Here is a 20112-nt window from a genome sequence, read left to right on the forward strand (position 1 = left end):
TTATTCAAACCTGAGCACCTCAATATAAAACTAAACACTGGCAAACTGTCATTTTCCTTGCTAAACCCAGATTACTGCAAATTTAAAATCTGCACAAGTAAGTTTCTGCTATCAGTTCAACATTTAAATAGGCTAATTCATCTCTTCTGACACACTTGGTAGATTTCATATAATGAAAATAACTAAAAGAATTAGTGCAATATACTGGACAGATCAAAATAAAATGTACTTTGGAAAACAAAGTTGCAAAGTTCATTACTGACAGACAGCAGTACTTATGTTACAGATACAGGAGCATCATTTATTACTGTTCTAGCCATAAAGGAAGAACTTAGAACCCCCTTTGATTAGAGAGGAAAAAAGTTAGCTTTAAGTAACTGTACATTCTGTATACCTCTAAGCAACTCTTAAATATTACAGAAAGTATTAAACAAATGTAGACTACAATGCAGAGTACCTATTTACAGTACATTAATATCCAAATTTAAAATTAAGTTGGGTGTACATAATCATTAGTGCACTATTTTTTTTCCATAGGGAAACCAAACTGTAATGGCCAGCAATGATCAAAAACAAGAAAGAAGTCACAGACACCGAGTTTGTTGTGGTTTTACTTGAACAGCTCTTACAGTCTGTAGAAGAAGAAAGAAATCCTAAGCCATAAAGTTGAATTTACTGGTCTGTACCCTCTGAACAGATTAGAAATGAAGTTAAACTTGATATCACTAATTCCTTTAGATAACTAACTGGGTTGATATAGTTTACATACAGTGTACCAACTAAAACTCCACTGTCCTGCAAGCATAGGGTTCTTAAAATTCTTAATGCAAGTATTATTTGTAATTAAATTATTAAACTATGGAATGTATAGCTAAACAGTAGATACCTGCAGAAACAACTGGTTGCATCAATACTGTGAATAAGTTTAAGTAACTTTTAGACTCTGTTTCTAAAAAGGTTTTAAAGCGCAATTGAGAATTATGAAAAGTCCCAATTCTATTTATTATAACAGTAATCAGTATTGAGGCTACAGGAACTGGCCAATTAGGTCCACAGAAAGTAGTTCTTCTACACCCCTAATGGTAAGTGATTTTTAAAACCTTTCAACTGAAGGAAGTTTATTCCGCTTCCATCTCTCCTCTATTGCTGAAACATTACAGCCAGTGGTGGATACATGCATGTTAAAACTTTAGGTCAAAAAAAAAAAAAAGACACCTCTGTATCATGAACTTCACTATTATAAGTCTCTTCGCTGTTTGGAAGCTGTACTGGGCCAGGTTAAGCACTCCAATCCCATGGTTATTAACAGTTAGGAAGCAGAAGAATATTCAGAACAGTTTAAAGCAATTGACGTTTTAGTTACTACAACATTGACTCTTGGGTGGTTGCGTGGGTTCAGTAAGGTCTACTCCTCTTCCTCTGGCAGAGTTGGCTCCTGCATTCTGTGGTTCATTCTTGGGCAATTTTTTTGCTATAAAATCAACAAGAAATAAGAGTTAAAACTGAGATTGTACCAAGATTAAATCACCTGAGTACACAAGCAGCCAACGCTATTACTCTATAAGCATATCAATATAATCACTATAAAATCTGATTTGATTCAGTGCATTGGTAATAAAAGAAGTTAAGACACTTAACTTCTTAATGATTAACCACCTTATCTATGATTTTCAAGAGTGAAATGCATTAGTAACTTGAGCAGTAAAATGTATCTGCCAGGTATGCTATGCCTGTAAATGACGGCTCCTGTGGGAAGCCACCTACACAGAACAGGCTTTAGGATTAGGATGTTAGTCCTAAAAGATACAGAAAGATTGAAAAGGCACAGAACATGGACAGAAATGGGTCAAACTACTGCCCAGCTATCTAGCCAGAGTAAGTATTTGCATACAACATATAAAATGGCCCTCAGCACTAGATCAAGTCTCTCCTCTTTCTTTCAAGTTCTCTTCTCTCCAGCTCTTATGAGTCAATTGACTGTGATAATTTCTTTGTTGTCCTTGTAGCTCCAGGGTACCTCTGCAGTCCTGACATGGAAAATAAGGGTGACAAATGTTACCCTTCTGAGCAGTAGCTCCTCCTAGCTTTCTCTCCATCAGAAAATTGTTAAGTTCTACATAAAAGGACTTCCATGAGGCTGTCTTGCCCGTGTTACCAGGACCCAACAACCATCCCTGTTCTACTGTTTGGCTGCATGCTTTGACTCCAAAGTAATTACTTTGGCCATCTTCTTAAAGAACAACTTTTCCTAAAAGGAATGAAACGCAAGTATGACAGCCAGAAAATCAGCAGAGTACACATCAACAAGATGTGTTGTGGTGCTAGATAATCTCAGGGTGCTAGGTAATCTCATCTAGGCTCCCTTTCCCACAAAAGGGTCGCCCAGATGATCTTTTGGGGTCCCTTCCAGCTTGGGCTGTTCTACAATTCCATGGCAGAACCCAAGATTTCAGATGGTACTAAGCTGCTGAGACAGCACAAAGGGACAAAGCACCAGCAGAAAAATCCCTTCGGACCACTGTCGTTTTGGATTCTAGATACATTCTAGAACTGTCATTAACATGATTTTTTTTAACTGTAAGTTCTGAATGAACTCTAAAGCAGTCAATTTACAAGCAGCTGTAGCTTGCATCCCTCAATTCTCTCCACATTCTCATTTTTCATTTTCTCCCATTTTTGAAGATCATATTCACACAGGGTCCTGAGAACTGCATCCATGTTGCGCAAAAGGCGACTCCAAGTTCCATGCAATACTTATAACCTCGTCAAGATTTCCTTTCAGGACCCATTGCTGCTGAGATCTTATTCTGATGCACTGACAAAGCTGAATTTCACCCATCGATGTGAAAGAATACTCACAGGGACAAACAACCTTGCAGACAAAATACCCAGGTACTAACTGGGCATTGTTTTCTCAAATTTACTTTGTATACTTCATTAAAATATGGAGAGGTAAGAATTATTGTTGATATAACAAATTACAAAAAAACCCAACAGATTTTGGGGATTAATTTTTTTTAAACAAGATGCAAACTATACCTTTAAACAAATTAATTTTAAAATTTCACCAGAACAGTGTAATTGAGCATTTCTTTATCATTAAATGCAGGCCTATCTTGAGTATTTATAAGAAAAATACACTTTCCACTCATACAGTCGTATGTTTTTTTTCCTCCCAAGTATTTATAGTTAATATAAAGCAAGTACTTGTTATAAAGTGTTGCTATAGTGATAATTTAATTTGCATCTGCTGGAAGTTTGAACCACATCACAAATTACCTTCTGCTTTACTGACTTGGAAAGCAGAAGACAAGAGCTCTTTAGAAATGTTTAATTTTGATAGCAATGCTGTTTTTCACAAAGAGAAGTGGGATAGAGAGGTCACTGTAGTACAAAATACAAAACAGATTTAATAAGGTTATTTGACACTATACATTACTATTCCCCAGTAGCAGAGCCACTACTGTGATTAAGGCAATTACTAAGTAGGTTGGTGACCAACCTAAAAATGGATGCTTTCTTTTTCCTCCACTTTCAAAATTTTATTAACAATGAAATACAATTTTGTGTCTATCAATGGAATTCACAAAATTTCTTAGTAATTTATACTTACTATTACATGTTAGCATCTTTACAGAAATGCCTAAGACCACGTCAGGGCTAAAAATATATTAGTAAATTTACTTTTCACATGAAGTGTCCTTTACTTATACTTGGACATTGAATTTAAGCACACATTGTCATCTTTGGCACAACTTTTGGATTTCAGATAGCTGCATTTGGAATTCAAACCAAATTTTAAACACAAAAGAGTATTTAGCAAATATTTTGTTTAGACTAAAACGTATACTTTTTTTAAGCAAGTCCATTATCATTCTCCAATTTTGAAGTGTTTCCAGCTTCAATTACCACTGTCTCATAAAAGTTACATTATTCCAGGTTCTGCACCTAGCCAAGGCAGTGCTTCTGCAAACAACATACCATCAAAAGGCACACATTTATACACCTTCACTTACATTCTTACACTAATTTGATTAACAAATGTCAAGTACATCTTACGATTAAGAAAAGCTGTGTAAAGCTTTTTATGGTTACCTATAGCATGGGAAAGGTTTTTTGTTTTTTATATATAACAACTAAAGCTTAATTTGCTTGAACTTGAAGCAGTACAAGTTTTCATCATGGAATCACGGAACTTGCTGACAGAATTCAAAAGTAACCTAGCTTCGCTATTCCAAGTTAATACAAGTGTTTTGGTGCTTGACAGAAGACCTGTGCAATTGTGCTTCAAGTAAGTTTATCTGACTTCTGAACATCAAAAAGGATCTGAAAGGGCCTAAGGAAACTTCAGTGCCAGAAATAATTTAGGTGAAAAACAAAGATCTTGGGTTAGGAAGATTGTGGTGGTATGTATCTCGTGAAAACAATTCCCTTAAATTCTCAGTTTGTTCATAAACTCACCAATTGCCATGAATATTTCATTTACGTTCATAGATGTTTTGGCAGACGTCTCCATGAACAATAAGCTGTTGTCATCTGCATAAGCCTGTGCTTCCTGAAAGTTAAAATAAGAACACATTATTTCATTTAAAAAAAAAAAATAAAAAAATCACACAATCATTACATGTTGTACTTTTATTGCTACTAAGGAACAATTTCTATACCATTTTGAAAGAAAGAGTTTGTTGAAACACTCATGCAACAATGTGCTATTCATATCAGCTATGAAGAAGTTACAATTCCATCAAGCAGTTAAACATTTAGAAACGCAACCTTAAAAACTCATCTTAAAAATATCCAGATGGAAAAATCGCAGGCAAAACTAAATAATAAATAAAAATATTTATTAAAAAGACAAGTCTGATCCAGAATGCTAGCTGTGATAGCAAGAATGAGTAAGCTCCAGAAAGTGCCAAACGTCAGAAAGTCTATTATTACCCTGCAAAGAAGGCAGTTTATGAACTATTTTGAATCTTTCAACCATTGAGGCAGATGGATCAGAACAGTTTCATTATCCTGACAGAAATTCACAATTATAAAACAAATAAGCAGTATTAAATATTTTGCCACATTATCTCCCTTTTCAGTCTGAATTTTAATCTGAAATACACTGTTTCTAAAAAGTTTCCTATTTTTGTCACTTCCTGTTAGCCAATTCAGCCAAGAATCCCCAGCTTCTTATTGATTATGTAACTGTCTTTGCATTCAATAGGAAATCTGCAAAAAGCCAAACTATAGAATACCAATGATGAAAAAAATAAATCTACAGCATTCTATATTCATTTAAGTGACATCTGCTAAGATCTAGGTAACTATATCTGAAATAACACATTAACAAATACCTAGAAATCTAAAATGTGCTTTGCAATGAGAAAGAATTGTCAAGACTGCAAGAAGCCCATAAATCCACATTAACAAAACACTAAACATTTGAAAAATAATAAGATTGTAATTGTGCAAAAAAATAGTAAAGGTAGTTCTACTTTGGTAATTACAGGTGATTAAATTTGACTGCACACATGTATGAAATTTTTGTGAAATACCACAATTTTTCACAAAACACAAAGGTCTTCTGTCACACAGCTTTATGTTACAATTGACATGGAAGTATAAAAATTAGAAAAATACCGATTAAAACTGTAAGAGAATTAATGACTAATAAATATGATCTTAATTCAAATTCAATCAATCATGAATGGACCAGAACCACCTGCAGTAAGCTTTGTTTGCTTTGGAAGCTATTTTCTGATGACTTGGTTAAACTTTCTGGAAGATAAAACATGGCAGTGAGAACACAGATATATCCACTAAACCAAAAAGAATGCCATGAAAAGCACAATTAAAACTTGAACACTGCTTCAACAGTATAGTCTAAGCAAGTTAAGCACATCAGTCAGCTTTGTATCACATAATAATCAAAATTCTCCTGCTGACTAGTCAGAGAGAATTGTTTGCACTGAGAGTTACTGCTGTCTCATCCACTGAACCTCTAGTTACTGGTAATTTCGGGTAGAATACAGGAAGAGGTCTCATCAAAGAACAGAAATTCAATTAGCCTTAAAGATAAGCAAATAAATTAGCTATTCCTCAAACTTAATTATTCAAAAAAGTCTATTGCTACATAACACTTGTACAGAAATAGATTTTTCAGTAGCATGTATAATTTAATTAGTCTCGGTTGACATTTATATTTAACAGCATGACCTCTATAACAACTGGCTATGCTATGCATATAAGCTCCTTGTAGGTTTATTTACTTTCTATTCCAACAAAACACTATTTCTATAAACAGAAGTTACATACATACCTGGAAATCCACAGCTCTCTTGTTAGCTAGATCAGCTTTGTTTCCTGCTAAAGCTATTACAATGTTAGGACTTGCTTGTCGCTGAAGTTCTTTGACCCAATTTTTCGCTCTGGCAAAGGACTCCTGTTAATGATTGCAAAATGATGCAACTGAGTTTTATCATCTCTTTGTACTCACCTATTATCCCAATCTCTGTTATCTATACTTCAAGCAAAAGGCCAACGCAAGGCTGCTACCTTTGTCCAAAGGCACACTCCAACTTGCCAACTGAGCTTTTAAAATGAAACATTCCTACCTTAGTTCTCAAATATGCTTAGTTGGGATAATGCTGAAAAAGTAAGTAAAGATAGGAAGATCTTTATGTAAACAGAGTAAGGAAAGAAGTGGTTAAGAGAGAAAATGGGAATTTTAATTTCTCCTCTAGAAGAATCAAGTTTATGACCAGCCATATTGAAAGGGTCTCAAAACACTTTCTAATTACTGAGCACTGTTCATTATGGTACAGGGTTTCTGGGTTTTTTGAGGGTTTTGGTTTTTAAGTCTGATTTTACCAAAACACGTTTATCTGATCTAAGTTCAAATAAAAAGAAATTAAATAACCTTAGGTTTTGGTCTCAATGGCTTGTGCTACCTTCCCAATCCTTACCTGTAACTTGCAATAATACAATATTAAAAGAATGTCTTTCACTATCAGAAATAAACTGCCACCAGCAATGTGGTGAGAGTAACAGCTCTATTCTGGTGAATTGATTTAAAGGTGGGTTTGAATCACTTCTACAACAGAATTTGCTTTCTTTCTCTCTCTTTTTTTAAAATACAATAAAAAACCCGAGAAGCGGTCTTTTGGCAATAAAAGTTTACAGACACAATTTAACATTACATAGTCCAATATGAAATGAGCAACCTGATCTAGTGAAAGATGGCCCTGCTCATGGCAGGAGGGTTGGACTAGATGACCTTTAAAGGTCCCTTCCAACCCAAACCATTCTATGGTTCTATGAAATGATGAATTGTTTCACACAAGTCAGTGAGAAAAAGTAAGTAAAAATTGATGCAAGACTGCTAACTTCTGAATCCCCCTTGTGTCTCCCTAATATAGTACTTACCTCATTTGTAATGTCGTATACCACTATAGCTGCTTGCGCTCCTCTGTAGTACATGGGTGCTAAACTGTGGTACCGCTCTTGCCCAGCTGTATCCCAAATTTCAAATTTTACCGTTGTATCATCGAGACATACAGTCTGGGTTAGAAAAGCAGCTACAAAAGAGACAGAGGTGCTGAAACCAGAAGTCTGCTTAGATCTCTATATTCATATAAAATAATGTTTGCAGAGATGCAAATATGATTTCCTTAAACAATTCAAGACTATTATTAAAATATAGCAAGTTTGAAGAAAGCATTAGCTGATAGACCATAACTCTGATCAACACAGAACAGTTATTTAAACAACCAGTCTTTCCTCACATTAAAGGCATAAGAAATTGGACCGAATTCTCTTTTTTTTTTTGTAGGAGTAGTAGTAATCTGAGTAACCACAAGTCTTCTCTTAAGCCTAGATACATTTCATCCTGCTTCAACAGACTATACAGACTACCAGTAACAGCATCCCATCATGCTATAATCCAACAGTTCAGATATTGACAGTTCTACATATTTACATTACTCAAATAGTATCTTAAAGCCTTGATTTTTCAGCTCCTGACAACTCCACCTTAGCTAATGGGGATGGAAGAAAGAACCACTTCTCAGAAGTTCTTGTTCTTAAAGCAGCTATATTTTTGACTTTGCAAGTGATCTCAAGAATGAATTTCAGCATAATTTTGACTGCTTGCAGTTTCAGGGGAAACTTGCATCCATTGCCGCTACAGCTGAATGCGTTACCATAATGGTCTTCTAATTACAGAAAAAATTAACTAACTTATTCCAAGTGTTCAAACATTTACTCCTAGTAAAGGTTTTCCATTCAGAGTAAGGAAATATGGAGGTGAGTACCCACACAATATAGAAACACATATTACAAAACTAAGCTAGAATTTGAAGAATTTCTCAGGGAAAAAAAAACAACACTGAAAAGCAAGACTTTCTTCTACTCGGTTCTCTTAACACTTTTGAGTTTTAACTAAGCCATCTGTTCTACCTTAGCTTTTCAAGTTTAAAAGTAAGCACAAAACTATTACAGTGGTCTCACAAGCCATCTTGATCACCGGCTTTATAGTCACATTGTTTACCCAGTTATAGTACCTACACAGCAGGAAATGCAACAATTCCAAGAATTTAGATGAAATTGAGCAAACCAGCATAAATGCTTGGAGTTGTTTTTCCAGTCATGACAGACATTTAGTGAAATATTGTAGACTGGCTTGCCCTTGCTCCTTCCACAAACAAAGAGCAACAACAAAAAAATACTGAGACTTTCTGCTTGATGAAACTCTAAGGGAAGTCCCCTACTTGGCTGAACTAGGGACTCTTATCATAAGCATACTGACACATTGTGGCCGATTTAAATCCAATGTCTGAAGAGGCACTGACCTGTAACCCTTGCATACCTGGGATGTTACCCTGCCCCACATACTCCAAGACATTATAGCCTATGAATCATTCCAAAACTGCTGCAACTTTCAACTCTACTTATTACAGTAAACCAAAAGCAAGTCAATCTTGCTTTATAAAGGACACTGCAACTACCATACAGAAGCTGACTAATTAAGTGGTCAGGTGTTCCTGCTTCAGGGGTATTAGCATCCATCACAGATGAGCAGGCAGGTTGGAGAAGGTAAAGGCTTTGATGTCCAAATGTTAAATACCCAAGCACTGGTAAAACAGGCTCCTCTTGGTAGCTCCCTGAGCAGCCCAGAACCAAAATAAAGAGAAAAAAACATACATCCTGCATCAGACTAAGGGCTTCCTCCTCAGAACCAGCTCAGTATTATATTTCTCCAATGCAGAGACAAGATGTTAAACAAGTTCTTACAAACATTATTCTCTTTAACAGAAGAATGTACCTACCCTCCATAAATGAAGAAATGTACTCAGGAAGAGAATTAAAACAAGGGTTTTATTCTATGACATCCTCTTGTTTTTGTTGAAAGGAACATTTCAACCACAGTAAAATGCCAGTTAATTTCTGCAAACAAGGTAACTTTCTTCTATCTTGCAAGGCCATAGTAAATTGACAATTAATCAGCTGTGTTAATTATCTGAAAGCCTATCATCCTTAACAGCCATACTTTTGTCTTAAGCAACTAACAGGCATTGCTACACTAATCTGAAGTGGTGAAGTCTATCAAACACACCACCACCATCCAACATGTCTGCCTTTAACTGCACTCTCCTTCAGATGTTTTTATTCAGATTGACAATGCACATAAGCCTCTCTTTGTTAAAAGGCCCCTTTGTATACAAAGAAAATTATGCCTTAGGCAACTACAAGCCACAGAGTTAGACAGCTTTATAGAAAACTTTTTCTGAAACCCAACATTGCTACATTTAATATCTCTCAGCTGTATTATATGGCATTTCCTTGTTTCTATTTTATATAGAAGAGGCACAAGTTAATACAGAGATTACACTAAACTCTATATATTTGAACATGAACTTAAACTCTTATTTAACCTTTGTATGGATTTTAACAGTGCAAACCCTGTTACATTATCCCTAGTTCTACCCAGACACTAAAACAAACAAAACTAAAACAAAAAGGAGGTTACGCATTGGAGATTGCTGAAATTGAACAATGAATCTCACTTAATTTTAAGCGTTTCTTAAACTAAAAACCATATTGATATTGGGAAGTTAATTCACTATAGATCTTTGAGAATGCTCTCCACATTACCACAGCTGTATGAGATAACACAGAAACTTTTCACACTAACACTTATCCTAAAGCCATTATAAAACTCAGAAAGCCAAAAGTGAGCATTAGTAAGACTTGTAAAGGAGAAAAAAAGTCGTTCTCCATTTATGCTAACAGATATACAAAATAAATATATAGAACAGCTAGAAATAGGGTAAAAAATGGTGCAATAAAATTCAGCTTGGGTTTATTTTTGTAAGCTTTGAAGTTTTTTTTACATTTCAACAACTGTTCACATGTAAAGACATATACAGACCACTGAAAGGGCTTCACATAAATATTACAATGAAACAGACCGATTCATGCAAGCAGCAACAGGGACTACTAGAGAATATTTATCAATCCATAAAATCTGTATTTTGTTTAGGTCTGTATGCCATTAGGTAGTTTTAGGATAAGTTTAAATTTCTTCAAGGAGGAGCACAGCGAAAAGCACAAACAACTTCAACATACAATATAACAGAAGAAATCTGCTGGGGGGGGTGGGGTGGGATAAAATCTGTTTACAGTTGAACAGATTTATTTTTTTTTTTAATTCTAGTAGCCAGCACCTGTTTTGTTTGAAGTCACAAAATGTAAAAACAGAACATTAAATTCTGTGATTACTAACAAAGAAAGGTATATCCAGAAATATAGCAAGTTCTCCCAAATCAAAAGCAAAGCCAGGATGTATAAATGGCAACACAACATTTTTGGAAGATGCAGCACCTTGTTTTCCTAAGTTCTTAATTCTTATTAAGCAGTTATTTCATGCATTAAGCATACAGCACAACTAAAATAGCCACACATCCACCCACAAACAAAATGGAACATAAAGCCCAGTTTTCAACACTATGCAGTTCAAGCACACGCTTGCTTTCTCCACCGGACGTTTGCTACAGCCTTCTGCTGACTGCCACTTTTAGCTTAGAAAGTTATAGTTCTCAAGAGACACGGGGCTCAGATTTGATCCTTACTGCCAATGACCCATTCTAGAAGTGCCATTACATTTGAGTTTGTCAAGGGCAAGGACAACAGACTCAGCGTGAAACAAATTAACAGGATAATTTTCTCACCTCCAATCGTACTTTCTTGAAACTCATGAAACTGTCCTTTTACAAAACGAAGCACCAGACTTGATTTGCCAACTGCAGACTCTCCTAAAAGTACTAGTTTGAACTGGCAAATTTTATTTCCAGCATTTGGCCCATTGGGTCTTGTTGCTCCTCGATTAGCCATGCCCAAATTAAAAAGAAGTCCTTTGTTTCAAGCTCTTGAAAGCAAGTTCCAGGATTCAGATCTCAGTGGTGCTTCTGCCAGTAACAACCTGTTTATGAAAAGAGAGTGAGTGGTGTTAGATTTATAAAGCAAGTAAGAAAAATCTAATTCACTAATGTAACAGGGATTACATATAACTTGTCCTAATATTTACCAAAGTCAAGAGTCCAGAGTACAGCTACCATCACTGTTAAGATGTCAACTATAGACAAAATCTATGACAAATGATCCAGTTATCTTCTTCAATACCTAGTCTTCCCATTAAAGGTTTAAATTAGGACATTAATAGGCAATTATGTTTCTTCTTGCAAGACTTCAGTCTCTTATTTCTTAACATATCAAGATCGAAGCATAACACAATAGATTCAGACTTTCACATTACTGGTAAAAATATCAAATGACAAGAAACAATAATTTTTCCATAATTTTGCTACTGCTAAGCAGTATTCTGAAGTCAGCACCACTAAAGGATGCTAAAAAAATTGAGCAAATTGGGAAAACTCAATCACCACATCAAGTTCTTTGCAAGTATACTTCATCAATTCACTTCTATCACGTGTATCAAATGCAATTTCCTTAGAGTACAGAAGATCTTGATGCACAAATCATTAATACCTTCTCTAGTTAACAATTGTACTTTGAGAAGCAAAAATACAAAACCTTCCATATGTAGAAAAATGGATTGTCTTGGCCAGTAAGAATTCCAGATGACTTTGTGCAAGCCACTAGAGAACTATCATACAATGATAAATTGCTATTTCCAATACTAACACATGTCCTAGCAGATCAATATTCACAACAGAGATCTTTGTTAAGAACAAGGATGAACAGTGTATTCCTTAGTCTACATACTCTTCTTTCAAACTCCTTAAACAAAACCCACAGTATTTATTCATACGGTCAGGGAAGACTAAATTTAGACTCTGCTGGTATCACTTCTGAGCCTAAAACTTATGCTTTTACACACTTAACAGTAGATTAAATCTTTTTGCAGGTAGGCATTGCTGTATTGGCAATAAGACTGGCATAATAATTTTCCATATTCTTATGCCTCCCAGTTCCTAAAACAAAATTCCAAGTGAGCCCACAGGAAATATACTTAAGTCGCTCAGCTCTCAGTGAGAGAAACAGCTGCCTCTATATTTCTGCTAAAAAATGAAAACAAAACCAAAAATCCCCAAAACACCAAACCAAAAACCAGCCTATAACTTTGTCCTACTCCAGCTGATTATCTACTTGAATTGTGAACACTTTGTGGAGATACAGCTTTTCTAGCATCTAGGATGCAAGCAAATTAGTTTAGAGCACATTCTCCTAATGCAGAAAATGGCTTTAAGACATATGTTGCAAAAAGGTAAGCAAACCTACTACTTTCAAATTACTTCTTGCTCTTTCTTCCTTACGGTAGAGCAACAACATTTTAAACCAAGCAGTAGTCTTTAGCCATCTTCCCATTTCAAACCAGTTAGCACATATATCAGGCACTTGAGCACTCCAGTTTGCTACACACCTAGCTCACCCTTCATTCCCCTTTCCTAACTCTCCCTTTTGTAAACTCCACACACAAGTCCTGAAAAATCTTCTTTTCTGGAAAGTGCTTCTAGCACTCTAGCAGAACCCCATCCTCCCCTAAGACACTCTCTTACAAACTAATTTCTATGCAATAAATGAGAAAAATCTTAGCATTATTTATTCACTAACATAAGAGTTGAAAAATTGGTGTTTTGTCACTGTAAACAGAACTTGAATACAGGTCTTAGAAAAAAATATTTTCAACATCTTAAAGACACTCCTATCTGCTCACGTTGCTCCTTTTTCCATACCTCTCAAAATAATTTAGCTTCTTCCAGGTAGGATATTCCAATCCTGTATTCGTCCCTGCCTGTCCTGAGTTTGTGTCCTGTTTGACTATTATGATATCCTTAAATCAACAGCATTTTTTTTTTTTAGTTGCACATCATGATCTAATAACTATCCAGTTTTAGATATATGTTCTTACAAACACGTGAAAGTGTACCACAGTGAAAGAATGTTTCTATGAAGCAAAAAAGCCCTTGCACATCCCACCACATTATTAAGTACCATGATAATTACATCCTAAAATTCTTACTCATTAATTTAATTTTAGTTGAATATTTTAGAATACAGGAATGGATCCAGTTGTTTTAAAAATACCAGACCTTTCATCCTTACAGCATAAAACAATTCATGCACAGCTGATGTTGTTGGTTCTCAGGCAAGACACTTCCCCTCCCCTACATGTGCTGCTGAAATACACTTCAGAAGTTGTGGAGCAATTTGGATAAAAATGGATCAGTGACAACAGTTAATCTCTCCCTAATTATACTACAAGAGAGAAAGCAAGGCATAGCCAAAATATAAGTGGCTCATAATACTGTTAGCCATTTGTTTATCTTTTCATTGCAAAAGTAATGAAGACAATTAAGTTATTTCTGTTTTAAAATGAAATACATCTGTTTGTTGTAGCATTCTAGTGTGCTTGGATAACCATGAAATAATTTTAAACCCTTTAATCTTAATTCATCCCATGTTTTTCTAGACTCTGCAGCATTAATAAAGACGTAAGGACTACATCCACTGACCATGCCAGTTAGTAGTCTTTGGAGCAGGTGACTTCTAGATGACACACAGCAAGGAAATCAACCCACTACACTGGTTACTTGCTATGACTACTTTTTTGCCTGCTGTTTCCCATATTGGGAGCAAAAGGAGAGATGACAGAAAACCAGGCAAGACTGATTTAACTCCCATAACATCTATTTGTTTCAACTGGCCATTTACAACTTTTAGTTATTCAGATTTATATCACTTACAAAACACTAATTACTACTCCTTGCAAAACTCCTTCAGAACCCAAAGCTGAAACGGGTTGTCAAGAAAAATACCTAATTCAATTTTTATGGATGCCCAAGCTAGAGAAGCTGTAGTTAGAGAGCTTCAAAGTTTACATCCTTATAACACTCCTCCCCCTTCACCAGAAATCATTCTAGACACTCAGATACCATGTACAAAAACAACCAGCTGCCAAGCTGACAGAGATCACACTACCTGACAGGAAGGCCATCAAGTCCTAGAAACATACTGCAAACATCACTCATTCATTAGCCACATCGCTATATCTAATAACTTCATAATAAAACCTACTACAGTCATACCACTCACTTTTTAACAGCTCAGGATAAAAAAAAAAGTGCAAGACTGAAAACGTGATAGAACACAATCAGATGATTTTGATATATTAAAAAAAGTCACTAACACCTTCTATAAGTGTCTATGGAAATCATCATCTTTTGAAGTTTCAGATAATACTGAAACTGTTCAGCAAGTTCACAACATGGCAGCATACAAACACAAAAAATGAGGAAAATATTTTCTTAATCTGAAGAGAAGCAGTACTACAGTTTGACATAGCCATTACAGAAGGTTTTTGGCCTGTTCTTTTCACATTTGTGTGCTGAACATAGTGCCTCACAAGGATTTAAAAGTAGATTTCAGCACAGCAGACCCCATGCACGCTCCAAGCCTCAGGTCACATTCATTCTCCAGTTCCTTAAGTCATCTGTAAAATACCTGCCTTGAGAACTGTAAAAAAAGCACCACACAAGAGGAATACTACATTCAGTACCCTACACACACACACTGCAAATTCAAGTCTTTTTTGACAAATCACTTTCAAGACAATTCTAAACACGTACTTCAAGGGCTTAGCAGCCATACCTATTTTTTACCCTTAGCTTTGGTGAAAATTTCCAGAAGACCCACTAATATCCGCCCCATTTTTGTATGCTAAGCAAACTTTGTAATTAATAGGTTTGGACATGTGAAGAAAGAAAACCTCGATAAGACATTTTCAGTCATGTACACAAAAGCAAGTACACAACTTTTGACTTGAACCAAGTTCTTAAACTGATACATACAGAAGTTATCTAAGGGAATTATATAAAAATCTGCTGAGGAAAATACTGTGAACGTTTCTTAGACGGATGGCTTCGTATGGATAGAAACGAGGGAGATTTTCTTACTTTTATGGAGTTTAATGTGAGAACTCTAGCACATATTAAAAAGCAAGGCCCATTTTGCAGTCTTGGGCACTACAAATACACAGATCCTTCTGGTAAGTACAAATTTTCACTCTTTTCATGAATATCCCCCAAATGCACAGGAGCTGCATGCTGAAATGCCAGAACAACAAAGTTGGGAGCATATTATTAGGAAAGTACTCCAGTTAATCCTACCAGGTAATCTACCAGATGCTGGGTATTCTCACCACTCTAGAAGAGAAATTTATATGCTGCTAGATAGTCTTTGTTAATGAGTTTTATTTATGAAAGAAAAGAGTCATAAGTATTTTAATGGATCACCACACAAATTTTATTATTTTTGAGTCTTGTGTACAAAATACCAACAGTCCTAGCCAATGCCTACAAACTCACAATTAAATGGCGTAATTCACAGTCATGTAAGTGCCTATTTTAAACTACAAGAAAGCTAATACATAAGTATCAAAATAACACTAGTGACAAAAGCCAGCCTACTAAAGAGATTAAGACAGCTAACACTGTTCCTACAATGAATGCGATTAAGTGCATTATCAAATACAAAAACTACAACAAAAATTCATGATAAATTTAAAACTGGAACAATCCACCACTTTTATATTTCAGAGCAAATAACAGTGTTTCTTACTATGAACACACTTACTATTGTAGTAATTTCTAATAAACTTTTTCACACTTTGTGAACAGAGACAGATCATACAATGCTGAGGCTGCAACCATAATCTACTTCAAATTTGTTTATATTGGACTATGTTGAATGTTTTAAAAAGCAGTATCTAAAAAGCCTTATTTATTGGGCACTCCTACTAACCAAGTTTTTTGTTATTCCCTTCCAGGTTTGGCGGAATTAGTGTGGCATCTTACTGCAGCATTCAAGACAGTGATACGTACATCTATTAAAATGCTTGTCACATGTAAACCAGTTTATATTGAAACATAATGAGACATTAAGTTAAACAAGGAAATTAACACAGTCACTGCAAAAAACCCATAGCCTTCCAATTAAAGATAATAACTATCTCATAAGCTCATATGAATGATGTATAGTACCAACTGCGTTCAGATAAACTGGTTTATCATACAGGACATGTAAGTAACGATGACCGTACTATCCTTGTCTCTAGCCACCTCACTTCAGCCAGCATCTGTCTTTTTCCTGACGTTTCCTATTACAGAGTAACAGTACACACATGTGACCTAACCTGCCTGCAACTCTGAAAAGTCACTACCAAATTGGAAAAAAAATCAAAGACACCATGCTTTTTACTTGATCTGAACCTTATGTGAAAGAAGCTGATTAATTTCAGCTGCTTAATTAGCTGTTCAACCTCTCTTTTCCATCCCCAGGGTCTGAAAGAAGCATAAGGTAGAAAAAAAAATAAAATCATCGAAAATGCTGAGAGAATAACCTTTCACAGCCCTATTGTTTGGAACGTTTTGATAGTTCTTAAACAATTCAGCTCTCCTCTAAAACATAAGAGGGTATAGGTTTGTTCCTCCACCATACGCTAGCTTCCAGTTAAGTCTTATGTAGAGCATACCCAGCATACTAGGCCCGTCGCGATCCCCCGGATGGCGACGTGTTGTCGGAGTATTTTACTTCTCACCTTATTCACCGTCCCTCCTCCAGCCGCAAGTGAAAGGGAAAGCGAGGGACCCATCACCCAACCTCCCCTTCCACATCTCACAAGCAACTCCAAGGGAACAACCCTGCCCTGGCAGCTGAACCCAGACAGCATTAACTCACCGCAGGAGAGCCCGCACGCAGGGAAGGATCCCCGCTCTCCCCTTCTCGCCGCGGCCCCGGGCCCAGCCCCTCCAACCCCCGCCGCCGCCACCACCAGCTCCCCTCCCCCGCGGCTCCCTTCCAGGCACAGGAATAAGGGGAAGTGGGAAAATCGGGGGCGCCATTTTGAAATGGGAGAGATCAGCCTCTCCTCCCCGCAGGCCAGACTGCCCACCTCGGCAGCCCGCACCACGGCCCGATGTTCCCGCAGGGCCTGGAGGCGGCCGCCGGTAGGAGCCCGAACAACAGACGCCCCTCTCTCCAAACCCACCCACCCACCCACCCACCCGCCCGCCCGCCCGCCCGCCACCGGGCCCCCCCGCCCCGCCAGCCCCGCCGCCTCCTCACCTGGCGGGGCCGCGGCGGCCGCGCGCGGGGAAGGGGGAGGCGGGGGGCCCGGGCGGCGGCGCAGCGACGTCTGTCTGTCTGTTTCTGTCCGTCCGTCCCTCGGGGCTGGCGGGTAAGCCGGGGCAGGGTGGGTGGAGAAGGGGGAATAGGGGAGGCGGCTCCTCGGCGGAGCGCGGGAGAGGGGTGGGGGTGAGGGGCGGGGGCGCAGCCGTGCCTCACCCAGCCCGCCGCCGACTTCCGCCGCCGCCTCTGCCCCGACCAAAACACACACGCACGCACGCACGCACGCACACGTACTTCCACCGCCGCTACGTCACGGTCCGCACGCGGGTATGCACTTCCGGTTTGCCCGCCCGTCACGTGACTTCATTTCTTGCCCACCTTCCCCCCCCCCTTTTGTTTCCTCGTCACCTCCTCACCCTTCCCGCTCCCCAGCCGTTACCATGGCAACGCGGGGGGGGCTGGTACCTCTTCCGTACCCCTCAACACCTTCCGTGCCCGCCCTCTGAGGTGGCAGGGGTGGGAGCCGGGTGTCTTGCAGACAGAGGGCACCTGGTGTAACGCTTCCAACGAGCCGGTTTCCAAAGCTATTAGTCAAATGAGTTGAAAGAAGGAACTATACGGGAAAATCTGAATTACAACGGGGAGCGTACCTAACTTTTTAAAAATTGAACAACGGCTGATAAAGCCCGAGAGATAGGCTTATTATTGGGAGAGTGCTAAAACTTAACAGGTTGCTAACGCAGAACAAGTCTTGATGGCTTAGCAGGTGGATACAAACAATCTGACTTAATACATGCAAATATTAAATAACACACCTTGCTCTAGAGGTTGCTGGACATACGTAATTGATTCCTGTATCACTGGTGTATTTTGTGAAGCCTTTGTAATCCTGTTAGATATTCCATCACTGGAAACACCGAATCAAGATTTGATGTTGCCGTCTTCTCAAAATACACTTTAGTTCAACCACATGTATTTAATTGAAACAAAAATGAAGTTAGGGAAAGCCTACGGCCAGTGTTACACTAGAGCTGAGGCTCAATTATGCCGTTCATTCATAAAATATATGACTGTAGTGTTAGTTGTCCTGTCAATCCTCTTGCCAATGCAGATTTATCTTCTGTTGTTGCTGCTGCTGCTACTTTAGAAATATGCTGAGAACAGAAAGAAAGGTATAATCAATCATGTCACAGCCTTTTTTTTTTTTAAATCCTCTCCACTCTTTAGTGTTGCTTTAGAAATATCTCATTACTTATAAAATATTATAGCCGATGGCCTATATTTGTTGAGGGAAATCAACAAATCTCGTATGTGTCTGCTTTTGTGTTTTCCTTTGTCTTTTTTCCCTTCCCTAGTACGGACACATCAATACCTTAAAAATTACTGAAATGCATGGAATAAACCCAGACTGTTCTTTTTCTTTTCCTCTTCTTCAATTCTTCTTTTCCATGTACTTTTCCATTGTTAGCAGATTGGTCTCAGAATAATAATTTCACCATTCTGTTTTACTAAGTAAAAGTTAATCACTTACAAAAATGCTTTTTTTAAGGCCAATGTGTACCTTAAACAAAGTGAAAAAGACTTTATGTTCACCAGTGACGTAGAATGCCAGACTAGCTCCAGAGAAACGTGTTTGAAAGTACGCAAGTTTTCTGAGCTGTGAGTTTGCTGAAGCTTACAGTAAAGACTGCCTTTTAGAATATTTGTGAGAGTTGCCCTTTAAATCAGGTAGTCCTGCCCTAACGCACTGCTTATTTGCCATAACTCCCTGGCTGGTTTCAGTATGTTCAACCAGACTGCAGGATTTGCTGAGCAAAACATCAGAATCCTGATAAACAGATGTTTTTTACTATATACGTTATGAGCGTACATCCAAGCACAGCATAATAGTAGAGTATTTTTTATATAGGTGAGAGAGACGTATTCTTCTCTACCTTTTTACTAGCCAGTTTTCTCAACAGTATCCACCCTGCTATAGTAATTTATGATAGAAGCAGCTACTGCAGTTAAAAATGTTTTCCTGCTTTCTCTGGCACCTGGATGCATCTCTCGTGGAAAGCAGCCAGTGAGGCATTTCCCTCTTCCACAAAGAGGCTAGCAGATCAGAGCATTTCTAAGAGCAGGTTTTTGGTCTGAGGGGGTTTAGGGTCTGCTTCCAAGAGATGTGTGGAAAGATAGCTAAGAGAAGCATGTATATTGTTAGTAGGTTTCAAATTGATTCATAGGGACCTGCATCTCTGCTGAAAAAAACAGAGGGGCAAAACAGAGAAGGCTGAGGACTTCTGCTCTACTTGTTTCTGGAATAGGCATTCTTTTTACAGTGCCAGGTCCTATTTTTCTGCCTTTGACGCAACCCATTCCATCAGGGCTGACTGGATTCTTTCAATTAGTAAGTGTGGCCACCTGCTGGGGAAAAAAGCAATATAAAAAATAAATCGGAAAGTACAAAAATGATAATACCTTGAGCACAGGTAGATA

General features: G+C 37.7%; 1 protein-coding gene across 1 annotated transcript; it reads right to left on the reverse strand.

The window, feature by feature from the left end:
* Positions 1–3: 3 nt before the first annotated feature.
* On the reverse strand, positions 4–17938 carry RAB5A (RAB5A, member RAS oncogene family). Its single transcript, XM_087771707.1, has 6 exons — positions 17632–17938; positions 11217–11467; positions 7414–7565; positions 6308–6430; positions 4462–4555; positions 4–1471 (listed from the first exon to the last, which is right to left on the reverse strand). Exons 2-6 carry the CDS (start codon positions 11377–11379, stop codon positions 1356–1358), a joined length of 648 nt encoding a protein of 215 aa, XP_087627833.1. The 5' UTR covers positions 11380–11467; positions 17632–17938; the 3' UTR covers positions 4–1355.
* Between the last annotated feature and the right edge of the window lie 2174 nt (positions 17939–20112).

This window comes from Nipponia nippon, unplaced genomic scaffold (genome assembly GCF_047370975.1).
Source record: "Nipponia nippon isolate SJK-2023a ecotype South Korea unplaced genomic scaffold, ASM4737097v1 scaffold_1, whole genome shotgun sequence".
Taxonomy (NCBI): Eukaryota; Metazoa; Chordata; class Aves; order Pelecaniformes; family Threskiornithidae; genus Nipponia; species Nipponia nippon.